This window comes from Lutjanus erythropterus, chromosome 24 (genome assembly GCF_056507025.1).
Source record: "Lutjanus erythropterus isolate fLutEry1 chromosome 24, fLutEry1.hap2, whole genome shotgun sequence".
Lineage (NCBI taxonomy): Eukaryota > Metazoa > Chordata > Actinopteri > Lutjaniformes > Lutjanidae > Lutjanus > Lutjanus erythropterus.
In genome coordinates this window covers 18,030,788-18,050,027 of record NC_139340.1, presented here as the reverse complement: position 1 = coordinate 18,050,027, position 19,240 = coordinate 18,030,788, and the positions used below count along the sequence as shown (strand labels likewise).

The 19,240-nt window shown below is 39.5% G+C and overlaps 2 protein-coding genes across 4 annotated transcripts; both read right to left on the bottom strand.

The window, feature by feature from the left end:
* Nucleotides 1-182: 182 nt before the first annotated feature.
* Nucleotides 183-4,268, bottom strand: LOC146304962 (dynein light chain Tctex-type 3-like). The gene is made up of 5 exons (XM_084713829.1): nt 4,096-4,268; nt 3,038-3,079; nt 1,872-1,995; nt 1,599-1,676; nt 183-676 (listed from the first exon to the last, which is right to left on the bottom strand). Exons 1-5 carry the CDS (start codon nt 4,129-4,131, stop codon nt 603-605), a joined length of 354 nt encoding a protein of 117 aa, XP_084569955.1. The 5' UTR covers nt 4,132-4,268; the 3' UTR covers nt 183-602.
* A 2,454-nt stretch (nt 4,269-6,722) lies between these two features.
* rpgrb (retinitis pigmentosa GTPase regulator b) lies at nt 6,723-19,072 on the bottom strand. Of its 3 annotated transcripts, XM_084713812.1 has the most exons (17): nt 18,777-19,051; nt 18,201-18,326; nt 17,376-17,468; nt 16,159-16,221; nt 15,893-16,051; nt 15,338-15,487; nt 14,929-15,087; nt 14,264-14,419; nt 14,030-14,154; nt 13,649-13,840; nt 13,047-13,233; nt 12,601-12,695; nt 12,456-12,515; nt 8,023-8,229; nt 7,858-7,915; nt 7,578-7,696; nt 6,723-7,388 (listed from the first exon to the last, which is right to left on the bottom strand). In XM_084713812.1, the coding sequence occupies exons 1-17, from the start codon at nt 18,805-18,807 to the stop codon at nt 7,155-7,157; spliced, it is 2,214 nt and encodes a 737-aa protein (XP_084569938.1). In that variant the 5' UTR covers nt 18,808-19,051; the 3' UTR covers nt 6,723-7,154. The 3 variants fall into 3 exon arrangements, with proteins under 3 accessions (XP_084569938.1, XP_084569937.1, XP_084569936.1); XM_084713811.1 differs by lacking the exons at nt 6,723-7,388; nt 7,578-7,696; nt 7,858-7,915; nt 8,023-8,229 and adding an exon at nt 10,019-12,293 and having other exon boundaries at nt 12,601-12,690; nt 13,096-13,233; nt 18,777-19,072; XM_084713810.1 differs by lacking the exons at nt 6,723-7,388; nt 7,578-7,696; nt 7,858-7,915; nt 8,023-8,229 and adding an exon at nt 10,019-12,293 and having other exon boundaries at nt 18,777-19,071.
* Nucleotides 19,073-19,240: the final 168 nt, after the last annotated feature.

Here is a 19,240-nt window from a genome sequence, read left to right as displayed (position 1 = left end):
TCAGGCCTAAAATTCAGATGATTCTATCTGAAACATTTTAAGAAGCTGTAGAAACCCTGGAATAATCACGAAAACCACAAGATAAATGAAACTGAGGAAATATAAAAAATAAAATCAAAATATTCTCAACATTAGGTGCAAAATCATTGAAATAAAAGAAAATAAATGAGTGACCACAGCTGTTTGTTCATAAATGTCTTCATGTTTATTTTCCTGCAGCAAACCGCTCCAAGTACAAAAACCCTCTTTCTCTTGTCGACATGACAACACGAAATAAACATCCGAAAACACAGAAGAAGAATCAAAGTAAATGTTGTTTACAGCTGCTTCATGCTGTCAGGCGTCAGTGATAAATATTAAAGCACTGCAGTGACATGAAAAGATAAATACAGTAAGATGAAGATGATGATGATGTTCACATGCATCTGAAGGCTGAAACACAACGAAACACAGCTGTGTGGATGCTGACTCTGTGGCACTTGGTGGCCCCCTGCTGGACACGGGAACACACTGCAGGTCACACTCTGGTCGTACTGGTGGTCGTTAATGGACAGCGTGCGTGTGTAAGTGTGCGTGTGTGTGTGTGTGTGTGTGTGTGTGTCCTATGCAATAGCCACAGCGAACACACTGACTACGCAGTACATGGTGCGGTTTTCCCATCTCACTGTGCAGCTTCCTGCAGAGACACAACGACACGCAGGTGAGAACACAAACACGAGAGAGAGAACAGAGGAGAACATGGTGGAACAGTAAAGACAAAAGCAGAGTAAATCAGGAAAACAGAAGAGAACCAAAGACAATGGGCCCCTGTGCAGAAACGTCATGTCTCCTACATTAGGAGCCAGACCACTCACTTTGTGGTTGTTTTGTGTCTTTTTAAAGTTATTTTGTGTCTCTCTCTAGTTGTTTTGTGTCTTAAGCGCTGCTTTTACTCCTTATTTTTAAGTTATTTTGTGTGTCTTTGCAGTTGGTTTGTATCTACTCATGGTCATTATTTGTTTCTTTGTAGTCCATTTGTGTGTCTATGAATTACATTTTGCAGGTGAGGACCCTTTGGGCCCTTTGGGCCCTTTGGACCCTTTGGACCCCTGGGCCCGTGCCTGGTAGGCCATGGTATTAACAGATGCAAAAAACCCATACAGATTAAAGCTGTAAATTTATGAGCCAAAAAATATTGATTTTCTCTGAGAACATGGAGAAAAAATTGTGGTATTTTTTGAAGGAACCACATCAGTCACCAACCTCATCACACCGCCGCTGCCTGTGGTGCACCAACCACCAGATCAAATCATACTTTGGAATCACATTCAACAGTAAGGAAATACAAGTGAGGAGGAGTGGAGGCTCACCCAGCTGGGACTTAAAGGAGAAATCTGTAATATATTTACTGTAATAAATCATAAAACGACCACGATGTGTCATCAGAGATCAAAGAAACATGTTGAAAGGTTAAAAGTTGACTGACTTCTCTGACATCAGCACTCCAGCTGTGGTATCGGTTCTTCACCTCCACACACACCTAATCATTGATTATCCCTAAAATGTTATTATCTGATGTCTTTTTTTCATAAAGTGTGAGTGGTGGAGACTGTGCTTACCGTCCATGGCGGTGTCCCAGTAGCAGGAGTTTGCTGTGTGGAGTCCTGCTCCTGTCTTCTGCATCACAGCACATGTCACTGTGCACACAAACAGTCACAATAAACACTTTGTTCTGTTTTGTTTTCTATTTTGAATGTTTTACATAGAACATCTGTATCAGATTTGGCTGCAGTCACACCTACAACTCATTCTCTTCCTTCTGAAAAATATAAAAATATATTGTGGGAACTGGAAAGGAGAAGAAATTTGAATTTTAACGTCACAAATCATACCGATGTATTTGTACGGTTTCCCCAGTTTGACGAGCTGTGTGAGGCAGCGCTCCACGATGCTGGCAGTCCATTTGTTCACCTGACCCTGGCTGTAGTCGTCACTGCCCACAACGTTCTCGATACACTGAGATAAACACACACACACACACACACACAGATAATCATCTCAGTGTTCACAGTCATGTGGAAGTCACTGGGTGCTGTTCCACCCTGAGGGGACTGAAGTAAAGAGAAAACACTGTTCTGCACTAAATATTCCAGTTAGAACCTCGACTACAGCTGGAACACATTGATTATGGTCCTCTCTGTCATTCTTTTTTTTCTCTGTAATGTGTTTTCTAAAGTCCTGACAAGCATTTTTTGTAAAAACTGAAAGAAAAAAAAAAACATCTTAAAAACATTTTTCAGCCACTATTGACTCATGTTTTGCAAACTGCAACCCTTTGGATCTGACATTCTCTAACATCATCTAAAAACATACTAATTCTACCCCTGAAACAGATTGGTTAAGAATCACCTCTGCAGAAGCACAGGATCTTAACCTTTCAAAATAAAGGGAATATTCACTGCTGCCACAACCCTGAAAAAGTAGCAGGATAATTTATTAATTTAATCTAATGTTCAACCTCTGCAATAAAAAATAGTCCAGTTTAACCGGATGAAAGTGTGTTACAGTTAATGAGAAAAAAATATTCTGATAGATTTAAGTAGTAAATTTATAAGAAAAAAAAATTATGAGAAAGACTCAGATATTCTAAGATTACAGTGATCTTTATTAATATAAATTTCACCAATTTAAAACCTAAAATTTATTAGAAAAAACTCAGATGTATGAGAAGAATCTTGTTAATTTTACATCGACCGAGTGTTTTGATTGGATATCTTTACAAACACTCACAGCACCTCCTTTGGGTTGATTTAGTTGTTAAACCAGTGACACACGCTCCAGAAAAAAAAACTATATTTGAAAAAAAATGATTACACTTAATAAATAACTTAATAACAAACTGAATAATCAGGTTGAAATTATGGAGAAAATAGAAACAAACTGTTGAATATTTCCCTCCACAATTAGTGTCAGAAAAGTATCAAAGATTTTAAGAACTTTAAAGATTCTTCAGAGGAGGAAACTAAAGGAAACCCGATGTCAGAGGGTTGACTCTTACCTCTTTGACGATTCCATCAGCTTCGTCAGAGTTGAACGAGCCCTGAAAAATAGACAACACACAAATGAGTCGGTGCAGGTGATTCATCATCATCATCAGAAAGTACTAAAATCAACAGTAACTACGTCTACATTTACTCAATACGGATGTAACGATTAGTCAATTAATCAGTCGAAAGAAAATAAGCTGCCAACTGTTTCATAATCGAATAATTGTTTCAGTCATTTTTCAAGCAAAAATACAAAAGATTTTTCCTCTTATTTTGTATGAAGCTATTTTAATGTATATTGTAACTTATTTTTATATTCATATAAATTTTCTTTTCTGTTTTCTCTGCAATATCGAAATAAATAAATTTACCTATTAATCTGATTGTACTTATTTTGTAAATTTGCAATGATTCATCAATTAATCCATTATTAATCAATTGTCAAATTAATTGCCAACTATTTTGAAAGTTGATTAATAGTTGAGTCATTGGAGTCAAGAAAAAAAAAGTCTGGTCTCTTTACCCCCTAAAACTTTGAACTGTGAGTTAAATCTTTCTGGGAAACACTGATAAATATTTTTCATCATCTTCTGACATTTTAAAACAAACAAATATTAACTGATCAATCAAGAAAATAATCGACCGATTACATGGCTATGAAAATAATCGTTAGATATAGCCTAAAATTACTATAATCAAAGATCGCAATACTTCCTCAACCACTGAAGATGAAGTACAGTAAGAAGTAACAAGGATACAGTATGAGATTAAAACACATACAACACCATTAACCTCATTTCTAAGCTTAACAGTTTAGATTAAAGTCAGTTAGCTACAATATCAGTTACAATATCACTTTCAACACCACTGACAGGTGATATTTGGTAATTCTGGATATATCATACAATGTTATATAATGATCTTACATGGTAAACTGCAGCATTAGCATCAAAAATCATCTAAGATGTTGTTAACATTAGGAGTGGCTATCTAGGGTGGCTAGCCAGGATTTAGCTAGCTATTTTTCTAGCATGATTTACAGAAAATATAAGTGGATTTAAAGACAAACCTCGTTGCCGTTGTGATATTCCTCCATCCCTGTCATCTACAGCGGGTCCACGGTGGTTGCAGTCTTTATTTTTCCAGATTAAAACAGAAGAAAAAGCGAACTTGCTGGTAGAAAAAGACGGAGGTGTTGTGGGTTTCCTGTGATCTGTCAACAGACGACTTTTTGAAAAAGCAGCGAAGAAGAAGAAGAGCCGCTGAGCTAACTGCTGACACCTGCTGGTACAGACACGTATCTGCGTATTCGGTTAATAAACCCACAAAGCGCGACAAAGACACAAATAAACATATACTAGCTCATATTTTGTGATACTACGTTGAAAGTATGTGTTTAGACTTGAAGAACTAAGAGACGGTTAGCTGGCTAACTGCTGGCCCCTGCTGGTATACGTTGATTCACTCAAGTTTATTCGATCTACAAATCCACAAAATGTGAAAAAAATGCAAATAAATAAATAGAAGCACGTTTTGTGATCTTACTTCGAAATAATGACTCACCTCTGAGACATGAAATGCGGCCGTTAACAACAACTTCTTCTTCTTCTTCTTCTTCTTCTTCTTCTCCTTCTCCTCCTCCTCCTCCTCCTTCTTCTTCTTCTCTTTCTTCTTCTTCTTCTTCTTCTTCTTCTTCTTCTCTGGCTGTGCTATTTTTTTTTATTTGGCACCTATTTTCAGTACGAAAACTTTATTTAAATGTGTTTACCTTCAAATGTGATTGCATTTTTGTAATAAATATAGAATAAAATTAGTTAATGAATTAATTAATTGAATTACATTAAAAACTAAGGTATTTAGATACTTTTTCATACAATGCGTCAAGTGTTAGCCAATTTTTTTTTTTTACCAATTCAGTCATTGGTTGATGATTCCAAAACAAATTCTTCTTCTCTTATGTGACAATAATTGAAAAATAGGTGCTCCAGATATTTGCACCTATTTTTCAACTATTGTCATGATCAGTCAATCAATCTGTCGATTATTTTCTCCATTAATCAATTAATTGATTGGTCCATCAAATGTTTAAAGATGTTGATCAAAGTCCAAGATGACGTCCTCGTTTCACTCACAGCCCAAACATTTTCAGTTGACTTTCCTAAAGGAGGAGTAAACAAAACAAATAATATTCACATTGAAAAAGCTGAGATCATAGAAATTTGAATGTTGTTTCCTCTTATCAGGAAAACAATAACAGACATTTTAGCTTCTTCATAAATGAGAAAAAAAAATTAGTGCATTTAAATGGAATTAACAGCTTCTTTTTTCCTCTCATCAGTAAAACACATTTAAATGCTTTATAATTAAAGCTGTACTGCAGATATAAATATTACATTTGCATAATTTCCTCCAAAGTATTTTATTTATTTTGAGGATCCAAATAAAATTGCACATGATCCACCTGAGGGTCCCAACCCAGTGTTTGCCCGAATTTAGTCTGAGAGGTCAAACCCAGGGAAAAAAGTATTTTACTTTGACTCTGCTGATGTGTAACTTTGAAACTTCCAAATGAAACAAAAGGACCCATGTTTAGCTTTATATCAAAATGCTTTACTGATATCACAAAAATCCAAATAATAAAAAACAAAGATAAATGAGATTATCATGTCAGAATATAAAACTGATGCAAACAGATCACATCAAAAGTGCAAATGTGCTCCAGGACCAGGTCACAATAAATAAGATTATTTACATCCTCACAGTTTAAAACTCACACACACACACACACACACACACACACACACACACACACACACACACACACACACACACAGAGGCTCAGCTGCTGGAAAGGAAATATGTGCCACAGAACAAAAAAACTACAAAACTATAAAGTTCAAAACCTGCCCAGCAACATGGTGATACTGGTCGAACTGGTGGAGGAGGAGGCTCAGCGGTGGGTCACTTGTGAACAGACTGGTTGATTTAAAGCTGCACTTGCAAACCTGGCATCCTGTCAGGTGACCAACCAGGCTTGATGACATCATAACAAAGAAAACCAATCAGAGTTCAGATTTAAAGGAATACTCAAGTTAAAGGGATAGTTTGGATTATTTCAAAGTTAAGTAAACACCTCATACAACCACACTACAAATAATCTGAACTATCCCTTTAAGTGTTTTATCCCAGTTAGACTGATGGTAGAACTGACACGAATCTGCAGCATCACAGTTAATGATTCAGGTGGACATAAAGGAGGAGGATGAGGAGCTGCGATGATCCTGAGCACCATCATCCCTGAGGGGAACCACTCAAAAACACAGTTAAAGGTTCCCTGTAGAGTTTTAACAACAAAGGAAGAGAAGAAGAAGACTGCAAGTGGGGTTGTAAGAAGTACTTATTAATAGTCAGCACATTACAGTACCTACAGTAGATCAGATATAGAATATTTTCATCTCTTTATTTTTAGGTCAAACAGCCTTTTTTGACTGGAAATCACTGACATATAAGCCAAATATCACTCAATCCAAACCAACCAAACTCCATTGAAAAAATCAGCGATTTTACCTTACAGAACACAGGAGTTGCTGGTTTACTGTCGCCATGATCAGTTAGTTAGTTAGTTTGTGTTATTGTGTGACCTCTGTGTTTTAAAAGTTCAGTTTGGATTCACAGAGGTTGCAATATAACACCAACAAACTAACAGATTGAGGCAGAAGTAGACCAACAACTCCTGTGTTCTGTGAGGTAAAATTACTCATTTTACCTATGGAGTTTGGTTAGTTTGGAGACACTGATATCTGACTTATATAATGCTGGTTTCTCCTCTGAAAAACTGTCAGGTGTCAAAAGAAAAGCAATGAAAATAGTCACTGACTGGATCAGTACCTCATACAACCCCACGCCAAAAAATCCGAACTATCCCTTTAATATGCATATAGGAATAAAATAGGAAGAAAATGCACTCAAAACATTTGTCAGACCTCGAGGATGATGAGTAACACTGAGTGTTTGTTGACGATGAAACTCCACAGGGGCCCTTTAAGTGGGACTAATGAACCTGTTCACACTTTGGTTGGACCTGTCAGGATGACTGAGGGGCCCTGAGAGACAGTCTTTCTCCTGGGATCAAAGGATGGTGCAGGCTCCGGAGCGAGGACCCCGGGCTCCAGAGGGTACCGATCTCTGCTGGGCTCCTCCTCTGTTTGTCTCTGCATTCTGGCTGTTCCCATCAGCAGCAGGGGAGGGAGGTTCTCCCTGGATGGCTGCAGCGTCCCTGTGGACGGCAGCCTCCGTTTGGGTCTGGTCCCTGTCGTTGTTCTGCTTGGACCTGGAGGAAGACAGCCGTCTGAAGAGAGACAGCTGAGAGGACAAAGACTCCTGTCTGTTACTGCAGCTTCACACAGATAACTACATTCTGAGAAATGAAGAACCTGACTAGAACCATAAAGGGTTCTTTGGCTTGTCACCATTAGAGAACTCCCTGAACCCTGAACTATCCCTTTAAATGTTCCTGTTCGTTTCTTCACTTTTCAGCTTATGTTCTTGTACCTTTTTGTTGGAGCCTGATTGGTTCTTGGAGTTGTCGTCTGCCATCCCATTGGCTGGTTTGGCGCTGTCGTCTGTCTTTTCTTCACCTGTGGTGTCGAGCTGCTCGCTGACTTCAGCTCCTGTCGATAAAATGTCAGTTTGACTTACAACTCACCCTTTAGTGCCCTGCTAGTCTTTTTTTTTAAATAATAATCAGTGAAAATCTTTTTCTGTAGATCAGTCACAGACTGAATATAACAGACCAAACTTTTCCTTCAGTCATGCAGGTGATTAAACAAACCTCTGTCATCTTTCTGCTCTCCATCAGGAACAGACTTTTCTTTCAGCTCCTCAGGCTTCTGGAAAGATCAGATGTTACATGTTAGTGTGAATAAAATAACAAACTAAACAAATAACCAACTGAACAACCAGCCAATCAACCAAATAAATACATAAACAAACGTACAGAACTCGGAGTCTCCTCTGCTGGTTTCTCTGCCGAATCGTCCAAACTCGAAGACGCCCCCTCCATCTCAGCATCATTTTCCTCTTCCTCTTCTTCCTCCTCCTCTTCATCAACATTATCCTCCTCTTTCTCTCCTTCGTCATCATCTCCCTCTTCTCCTTCCTTCTCACCTGCACTCTGAGTCCGAGCAAACCCTTCGGTCAAATCCTGACAAAAAGAGGGAATGTAAGACATGAAAGACAAATTTAGATGTGATAAGGTCATGATTGAATTTGATTTGGACAAAGTTTTCATCCTCAGATTTTATTCTACACGATAAAATAACTTCAGATTGAGACTAATCAAGGTCCATCATCAGGGGACAGGACAGGAAAAAAGGGAAGTGGAAACGGGAGCAGGCGGCAGCAGCGTCCTTTTTTTTTTTTTTTTTTTTTACATTTTTTAAACTATACAACAATAATAGCACTGATATCACAACTACACAGCTGTTTAAATCCATGTGTTTGTAATGCACTCTATATCAGCCAATACACAGAGTTTAGGTACAGGGTGGGAAAAAATGCTATTGGGACTCAAAAAAAGATAAATTGACAAACAGCACCGATTTGTTCAGAACTACAAGCAGGGAATGCTGGGAAGGGATTACAGGAGGGATTATAAACAGAAATAAAGTGACAAGAAGAAGAAAACAAACCCCACCTGATCCATAAACTGTGCAATCAAACACTCAAAAAAAAAAAGAAGAAAAACTGCTGTAAACTGAAAATCTCCATGGTCTAACAACAAAAGACGTCACGTTGGGTTCTGGGAACTTCTGACGGCCATCGTTCCCCACTTTCTGACATTTTTAAAGACAAAGACAAAATTACTGAATAAAGAGAAAATTAGAAGAACACTCAGAAAGAGCAGACCTCCACCTCGGCTAAAGGCCCCGTCTCTCAATATTAACAAAAGTGACAAACTATTTGTGTATCGACCCTGTGATTCAGATCCACTACAAAATTTATTGGGTTTACTGGGTTGGTCCGTGCTACATCCTTTCAATAATTTCATGAAAATCAGGCTAATATTTTTCTGTAATCTGGTGGACAAACAGAAAAACAAATGGCACCGAAAACATGAAGTAAAAATTGAGATTGATTGAAAATGAAAACAGACGTTTGTTGCAGCCCTAGAATCCAAAGAGGTGAAATATTTTGGGAAGAAATTATAATGTTAAGTTAGTTAAATCAGAATTATACAAGCTAAAGTGATTTTATGTGGAAAAAGTTATGTAAATTCAAAAAGAAAGTCTTCATACTACAAATGTTGACATGTTTTGAAGCAGCAGTTGGAGCACAGCTGGACTTAAGAGCAAAGATTGAAAAAAAAAAGATCAAAACGCTGTGACTTTATTCTTGAAATGTCTTTTCTCTGACAGCAGCCCCAAAACTTTTCTGAGTGTATTCATGGAAACCACGAGCTGACTTTACAGTGACTCTTCAAACACAAGAACTTAAAATAGTATTATTCTAGTGTTTCAGAGATGTTCCCACAACACTTTACGTACATTTATAGCCTCTGTTAGATCAGTGGAAAGATACAGAAACAACATAAATGAATGAAATGAAATATTATTTATTATAAACATAGAAATGAATAAAAACTGTAAAAACAAGCAGGTAGAAGAATGGCAGCAGCAGCAACAGAAGAATATTTAAGAGCTGATATTTTTGTTAATATAAGTAAACACTGACTGTGCAGTGGTCATAATGCAATATTAAAAACACCTAATTTAATAAAAGGCAATAGAAAAAGCAAGCAAGCAATTTTCTTTCACCCAAACATACAGACTTTTCAGCTGCCACAAAAAGAGGTAAACAAACAAATGGATGGGATTACAAAAGCATGAGAGAAGCAGCTCAGAAAGTAAATTGGAAATGCATTAATTACATGTAGAATTACAGAAATGATGGAATAAAAATGAGCATGAAGGCACCGTGAGAGGAGAAGCAGAAAACACGGGGACTCGGTTCTTTAAATCTCAGGAACCAACTTGTAAACAGGTTGATGAAGACTGAGCAGCTGACTGATCTCAGATACTTTCAGATGCACGGAGTTCTAGTAAACACAATAAAATGTGTGCAAAACATGAAAATTCAGGAAAAATGTTTGTTTTAACCTGCATGAACGAGAGACAAACTGTAAACACGACACCGACAGATATCAATAAAAATACTGACTAATTAATCAATAATCAAAGTAATAATTTGAATGATTTGTTTGATTTATTTCAGGTTGAGGTACTGAGGTAACACATCGTCCCAAAACTCCTCCTCCTCGCCTGCTGCCTGACCTTTGACCCCTGACCGGAGTTTACCTCCAGATTTAACACTTTGTCTTTTGACTTCAGAAGACTTTTTCTTTTTATCATCCTCCTCCTCCTCTTCCTCCTCCTCTTCTTCTTCTTCTTCTTCTTCTTCAGCCTCTTCTTCCTCTTCCTCGCTTCCTTCTTCCTCCTCCTCTGCTTCTTCGTCCTCCACCTCTGCTTCTTCTTCTTCCTCTTCCTCAGCACTTTCTCCTTCTTCTTCTTCTTCTTCCCCCTCCTCCTCTTCCACCTCTTCTTCTTCTTCACTTTCACTCTCTTCTTCTTCGCTATGCTCTTCCTCCTCAGCACTACTCTGCTCTTCCTCCTCTTCCTCTTCTCCTCCCTCTGTCTCACTCTCCTCTGAAGCCTTTAAAGACTCACTCTCACCCTCCTCCTCCTCACTTTCCAAATCCCCCTCCTCTTCTTCCTCATCTTCCTCCTCATTTTCAGACTCTCCTCCTTTGCTCTCTGTCTCGTGACTTGACCCTTCCTCACTTTCCTCTTCCTCCTCCTCCTCCTCCTCTACATCACTCCCTTTGCTCTCTTTCCCTTCAGTCTCATCTTCACTCTCACTTCCACTTGCTTCCTCTTCTTCCTCCTCCTCCTCCTCTGCATCTTCCTCATCGTCCACATCAGTGTCCGACTCGTCCTCTGGTTGAAGAGTGTCACTGTCTTTGTCATCTTCTTCCTCTTCTGTTACTTTCTCGATACTGTGACTGACATCCTCCTCCTCTTCTTCCTCGCTTATGTCTGCACTTGTTCTTTGTCCTTCCTCCTCCTCCTCCTCCTCATGTCTGACTGTGGCAGAGTCTGTCTGCTCTTGACTGTCCTCACTTTCACCATGACTCATTTCCTTCTCATCCTGACTCATTTCCTGACTCGTTTCCTTCTCGTCTTGACTCGTTTCTTTCTCATCCTGACTCATTTCCTGACTCGTTTCCTTCTCGTCCTGACTCGTTTCTTCGTCCTGACTTGTTTCCTTCGCACTCTGACTCGTTTCTTCATCCTGACTTGTTTCCTTGTCACCCTGACTTGTTTCCTGACTCGTTTCCTTGTCATCCTGACTCATTTCCTCCTCATCTTGACTCGTCTCAACTTCAGGACTTTCTGGCGCAGGTATAATGTTGATGCTGACGGCGGATTTGTTGCTAAAATCTGCAGCGTAGGATTCTGATTCCTCGCTCCACGACTTTCTGCTGTCTTTCTGGACGCCGCAGCTGCTCTCGGATGGTGATGGCGACGCCGACCTAAAGTGGCTTCTGGATGCCACCTCGTGCATTAATACCGATCCTGCTGCGAGAGAGGCCGCTCCAGCAAGCAGGCTGAGATTTGATGCCTTTTTCTGTGTCGTGTTTGCAAGTTTGGCCTCTTTTTTGTTTTTCTCATTCTTAGATTTCTTAGATGAATCTGAGCTCTCTTTAGAATTTGAGGTTTCACTCAGTTTACTTGGCGAGCTAACTCCCACACTTTGCACGACTATCGGTTTGCTTTTAACTCTGACGGGTTGCTTAGCTTTTGCCACTGCAGATTCAGTGCTGACACCTGAAATCTTCCTGGTTTCAGGATTTTGTTTCAAGACTGACGGCGTCCTGCCGACCTCTATCAGCTGACTTTTCCCTTGAGACGGCCTGAGCCGCTGTTTGGACGCCGCCTTCCTGATGTCGCCTACACTCGGAGGATTGTTTTTTTTACTGGGTTTCCTCTGCAGCTCCTCCACGGCCATGATCAGATTCTCTTTGTTCTGACTGGTTGTTTTCTGTCTCTGCGGGCTCTGAGGGCCCAGAGAGCGAGTGCTGTGGCCCCTCAGGAGCTCGGTGGGTAACGCCCGGCGAGGGGAGGCCATCTCACTCTTCTGAGATGGAGAAGTTGAAGAGAAACTGCTCTCTTTCTGGCCTTTATTGGTCTTACTGTGCTTACCCTTCCTCTATCCCCGGCACAAGAGAGCAAGAAGAGGATGAAAGAGAGGCATGCATTAGAGAGGAAAAGAGACATGCAGAGAAATCAAAAGAAAAGAAAAAAGAAAATCAGGAAGAATGAGTGAAGAATGACGGGAACGTGAGGGATCAATAATCTGTGTGTGAGTTACCTTCTGAACTGGAGACAGAGTGAGTGTTTTATCTCTGGGGTCCAGCTTCATCACATGTGTCTATCAAGAGGAATAAAAACAAAAGTAAAATCCACAGTTTTCTACCTCTCAGGTATCAGTCAGGATGGATTCACTGATGTCTCACCATGTTGAGGAAGTCTGTGGTGTCTCCCAGGCCTTTAACGCTGTCGGTGTCCGTCAGGCTCTCCACAACGCTGTCTGTCTCGCCCCCTGTCTGCTCTGACGATGGAGGAAACGGGACAGAAAGTTAGTGAGCAAAAACAGCAAACTTTACAAAACATTCTGACCCCAGGGTGTCAAATAAACCTTTTTATCCTTCAGAAAGTGAAGAAATCTTGTCTCTACTCTAAATGTTTTACATTTCAAGCAGCCTGAAAGTGTTAAACTTCAACTCAAATCTTAAATCTTCCTTTTTAGCCTGGTTTCAAATATTTTATGGCCTTTATTTGATTGATATTTCAATGTTATTTGTGTGAACAGATCGACAATCTGTGTGTTAATATGTGTCATCAGGAGGAAACGAGAGGGAGGAAGAGGAGGTGGTGGAGGAGGTGGAGGTGAGGTAGGTACCCTGCTGGTTTGACCCTGCGCTTCCGTGTTGGTGAGTGCCGTTCAGCACCTTTCTGTGGCTCAGCTCAGGTGGAGGCAGTCTGGGCGGGATGGTCTGGCTGGAGACGGGCAGCGGCGGGTGGAGGAAACCAGGCGTCATGGCGGGCAGCGTGCGGAACATGGTGCCGAACTGGTCCGGAGATCTTTCCTGTGGGAGAGGGTTAGGAGAGTGTCTGATTAGTCAGCAGCTAGTTTTAGCTTGTTTGTTTGCTGGCTAACTATAAAGTAAAAAACAAACTTCATATTGTTTGCTAGCTAGCTAAAAAGTTAAAAAACATATTGTTATGAGCTAGCAAAAAAGTTAAAATGTAGCATTGTTTGCTAGTTGGCTGAAAAGTTTTTTTTTTAAGTTGTTTAGTTTGGTAGGTAGCTAAAAAGGAAAAATGTTATATTGTTTGCCTGCAAGCTAAAAGGTTGGCTAGCCTAGTTAGCCTACTCATGATGGCTCAGCATGGTTGAATTATTAACTGGACTGAAAGAAGAGACACATCATCAAACTCTGTTGTGTCGTGTTTTCTGTCGGCGCTGTTTGGTGCCTGTTGTATCACTGGATCTCCACCCACCCTCTCCCTCCTGCGGACCCGAGCAGAGAGGCTCCTCTGCAGGCTGGACGAGTCGGCCGTGTCCCCCAGCAGCTCCACGTACGGCCTCTCCAGGTAATCTTCTGTCACGTCGTCTTCCTCCAGGGTCACGTGACTGCAGCTCTGATCCCGCGGCCGTGCCACCACCACCATGTGACACCCGCCACACGTCGCCTGGACAACAACACAGTTAACCTCTCATTTTAAAAAAGTCAGTAGCCAAATCAAAATAAAAAAAAGTAAAATATAAAATATGTAAATATATTAAAAGTTTAAAGCAACTGCATAAAATATAAATAGAAAAGTCCTACAAAACATCTTATTATAAAATTATAAAAAGCAGAGACATGTGGAAACACCTACAGCCTGGACGCTGTATTTGAGAAATCGTGGACACAGAGTCGGTTTAAACTGGTTGGTGAAGTTTTCTTCTCCCAGACACAGTTTACCATGACGACCGTCTCCAAACGTGTACAACAAGCCGCCGTCTGGAGAAATAAAAACAACACTTTCATCAACAAGAAACCAGTGAAAACTCTGGGGTTTAAGGACAAACTTGACTAAATTTAAAGATGGTGGCTGTAAAATAAACTTCACCTGTGATGACAGCCGTGTGGTTTTCCCCGCAGGTCACATGACAAACTCGTCCCTTCTTGAAGTGTTCGACGGGCCGCGGCAGCCGTGACTCGAAGATGAACGTTCCGTGACCAAGCTGTCCAAACTGTCCGAGACCAAACGTGAAGACTTCGTCCTCTGAGAGACAAAGAACACGTTAACAAAAATTAATAGATTAATAAATCAAATGGAAAATAAAATGAGAAAATGAATATTAATGAAATAGTAAATAAAAATAGACACCAATTAAAACAGAAATATCAATTTCTGTCAATTTTATAAATGAATTCATGCCTACATTTATTCTCAGTATCATTTTAGTGCATTTAATGGCATATTAATTTATTTATTGAATCATATATTTTATGTATTTTTGATTATAGTACTTTTGGTCCTTCATAATTCGCTGAACATGACAGTAAAGCGTCAAAATCAGAATAAATAATTATATTTGAAAATAAATATAAATATAGAAATGTAGATACCTACATACAAAAATGAATAAACAAAAAATAAAATGAAAAACTAAATTGAAATTGTAGAAATCTTAATGACCTTCATCCGGAGTTTAATTAATTTTTCCTTTTTACTTCCATTAAAGTAAAAATGTGGGACAAATCTAGAGTCTTACAGTTTTCTGTTTTTACCTGTCAGGGCCACCGTATGTCCCCCGCCACACGACACCTGCACCACCGGCGCCTTGATGCTCTTCACCCGCTGAGGGACTCTGTGTCGTGGCAGCTGGTCGGTGCCCAGACCCAGTTTACCGCTGTCGCGCTCGCCAAACGTGTACAGAGCACCGTCAACTGACACACACACACACACCCACACACACACACACACACACACACCCACACACACACACACACACACACACACACACACACATGAAAACCAATCATTTCACAGCTTTGTGTTTTTAGGAACACAAAGAAAAATCATTTAGATCTTTTTATTTAATTAAATGAAACAAACAAGGAATCTTCTGGGATCTCATTTGTTTATTTTACCACCCATACCCATAATCCTTTGCAGCTGTTCCTGGTCTGTGCTCACCTGTCACGAAGGCAGAGTGGTAGTATCCACAGGAGACCCAGCTGATTGGTTGTCCCACGCTGACTTCCTGTGGCGTGGAGGCGTGGCTCTCCTTCCCCAAACCGATCTGACCCTCCGTGTTGTCGCCCCACATGAACAGTTTCCCGCTCTCTGTGACCGACAGCAAGTGAATGCATCGTTTTACATCAGCTGTTCTTAAATCTGCTAACAGTTTATAATTTAAATATAATCCTTTTTCAAAAACATTTAATTTAAAAATCTAATTTACTGACAAAACTCACAGACACAAATATACATATTTAATACAATTCTTTCTCAAAAATGTTTAATTTAAAAAACTAATTTACTTTTTAATTTTACTCAAAAACCTACAGTCTCTATTTTTTTTTTTTTTTACAGAGAACATGATTAAATTATTTAAAATGTAAAAATTTAATTTAGTGACAAAATTTGAAAACTAAAAACAAAAAAAAACATTTTTATTTATTTAAATTTTTACATTTAAAGATCTAATTTAGTGATGAAAACTGGAAACGTTCAGGACGTGACTGTGACCTGTCAGAGCAGCGGACGTGTTTGAACCAGCAGCGAGCATTCTGATTGGTCCGTGTGAATCCAGGCTGTCGATCCTGTAGAAGGACGTCCTCTCCTCACAGTCACCGAGGCCCAGCTGACCCTCACTGTTCCCACCGCAGGAGAACACGTTCCCCTGAGCTGCACAGAGAACAAATGAGGAAACAACACCGGCCCTTTAAATCTGTCGATCGTGTTTAAAATTGATCTTAGATGTGATTATAAACTGATCAGACTGAGACTCTGACCTGTGCAGATCAGTGTGTGGTTTCTTCCACAGGCCACAAGATGAACTTTCTCTGACTTCAGAGCTGAAATTAAACACATCAACATTTATTTAATGAACAAACATTTCTATTTATAACAGAGAGTTAACATCAGTTTGTCACAGATTTCCGTACTGATCGTCTGCTCCACGTACAACGCCAACAACGTTTCTATGGAAAATATATATTCTGGTTTTCCCCTGATGTCCTGCAGCTGCTCTGCCTGAACTCTTGGTAGTTTAATTTGTCCTGGTGGACACACAGCTGTACTTATTCCAAAAATAACTGCTGCTACCTGTAAATTAGCTGCCATTAGCTGTTTAGCTCAGTTAGCCTTTTCTGTACTTAGTGGAGGAAATGTTTTTGGGCTGGTGAGGAATTTTAAATTGGAAGGCAAGTCTGTGCAGAAATGCCCTTTCTAGGTTCTTGTTTATACATCCACAGTGTAACTGAGCTAAACAGCTGACTGTAGTTACAGTTAGCAGACAACTGCAGCAACAGTTAGCAGCAATTAGTGGTTACTTTGGCAAGACATAAGGCCCGTCCATCAGGAAATGACATGAATAAGTTTCACCAGTTTCTCCATCTACTTTCATCAAAATCAGTGAGTAAAAGTTCTAAAACTGTGAAAACCAGTAACCAGTGAAAGTAAAGCCTAGAACTGGAAGTGAGCATGATAGGTCCCCTTTAAAGCCGAGGTTTACAACCATGATGACCTTTTCTCTTATCATCTAAACTAAATCCATACTTACTGCAAAAGATCTAAAATGATTTTATACATGACCAAACAAACATTTATGAAATAGCTGTAAAGAGCGCGCTTCAATAACTCTGTATTATCTCATATTAACACAGAAATGTGATGACTGACCCGTCTGTCAGTCTGTCTGTGTGTCTCTGGATTAGAGCAGATTACAGACCCTCCAGATTGGAATTACAATGGTCTCAAATCTCTGGTTTCCCCTTCAGCAGGACTCTTCTCCCTCTACTGTCACATGATAAAAACTCTGAAATCTCTGATCGTTCGTTCTGTGTTCTTCTAAATTTAGAGATGAACCAGTGACTGAAACAGTCTGCGTCTCTTCTCTGGACCCTCCTGAGAGCAGCTGTCAGTGGCAGCACTCACACACAACAATACACTCTCACACTGTCTCTTCTAGTGCTAGAACACAGGACAGAGGAACCGTTTAGAGACCCACCTTTGACACACGTGGGTTTGTTCACAGTCACTCTGGAGCCGAGGCCGAGCTGACCCCAGTTGTTGCTGCCAAACATGAAGAGTTTCCCATTTTCTGTGGACACAAAAACACACAAACTGACTGAGCTGGTTTAAAGAGACACAACATTAGAGGGTTCCACCTGAAGGGCTGAGATTCTACCCAGAACCATTTGTTTTGAAAGAACCCTTTTTGGAGGAAAGAAAGATTGCTGAAAGCATAAAGATGTTTTTTTTTTCAATTTCAACTCTGTTAATTATATAGATTATTAAAATGATGGACGGAGGAGTTCCACATGAAAACCTTGGAATACAAAAAGGTTCTAAGTAAAACCCTCTGGCTGGGTTCTAGATGAAACCAATAAAATATAAAGAGATTCTTTGTAGAATGAGCTGGATGAGTTCCAGATTAAATTCTTGGAATATGGAAGGGTTCTCGGTATAAGCCCCTGGGTGGGTTCTAGATGAAACCCTTGAAATATAAAAAAACATTTTCAATAGAACCCCACAGGTGGATCCTACAGGAAACCATTGGAATGTAAAGGGTTCCCGGTAGAACAGCTTGGGCGGCGTCTTGTTAGCACAATTATAAGGTTTGAATGGAACCCCTACAGAGGGTTCTCAGTGGAACCATTGAGCCATAGAAGTTTTCCCTGTAGAACCTCTCACAAAAGAAAACCCTAGAGAGGAGAACCCTCACGTTCTCGCCCAATATTATTAACTCTGTGCTCATTAAACAGAATCAGTAGAACCCACACATAAATTCTCAGAACATCAAATATAAACACGGTTCCCCAGAGTGTCCTACCTGTTATTAAGGCGGTGTGTTCGTCCCCGCAGGCCACCTTTAACGGGACGTCATTTTTAAACCAGAACTTACTCGGAACATTGTCGGCAAATTTACTCTTTCCAAATGTGAAAACTGCTCCTGATTCTGACAGAGAAGGAACCAAATGAGGAGACGAACTGACACAGAACATTATTAGAACCACCACAACAAATACACAATCTGATCATCACATAGTAACACATTAAATACGAGGATTCTCAGGCAGAAACAAACTGTATAAATATTTAATAACAACACGTTTCAAAACGAACTTTTAACGACTTTACAGTCAAATAAATGGGGAACAAAACTGTAAGGTAAAATATTAAACAAGTCAAAGGGATAAGCACAGACATAAAACATGAATAACTGACGGTTTGAGGAGGAGAAAGTGAATAAAAACAGTTTATTTTCCGTTAGCAGCGAGCTAAAGCAGAAGCTAAACCAAGCTATCTGATTGGCTGGATAAAGATGATTTAACGGACATTTTAGATTTAAATTCTTCGTTATAAACGCACAGGAGTGTAAAATAATGAAATAATGTTCGTTATTTACCCGGTATGTCGTCCTCAGCCTCCCCGGCCATCTCTGCAGCGGGACTTTAATCCGCTTTGCTCGGTGTCGTGGGCGTGTTGGTGCCCCTGTCTTGTTTTCCTCTCCGACAACCCGGAAGTAAACAAAACTTCTCCTAGGCTACGACGCTGACCATGTGACTCACATTAGAGCAACAGGACGTTTGTTTTGATGGATATTGCACATGTTTTCCTTACATAAAACAAATAAATCTGCAAAAGAAATATAAATATAAATATAAATATAAATATAAATATAAATATAAATATAAATATAAATATAAATAAATGTGTAAATATGACGAGGACTAAAATAATACATGAGTAAATGGAAAATATAAAGAGAAAAAAATAAAAAGAATAACATAATTAAAAAGTAAATTAAAAATACGGAAATATAAAGAGAAATAAACAAAGTAATCAAAAAAGTAATCAAAATGTGGAAAT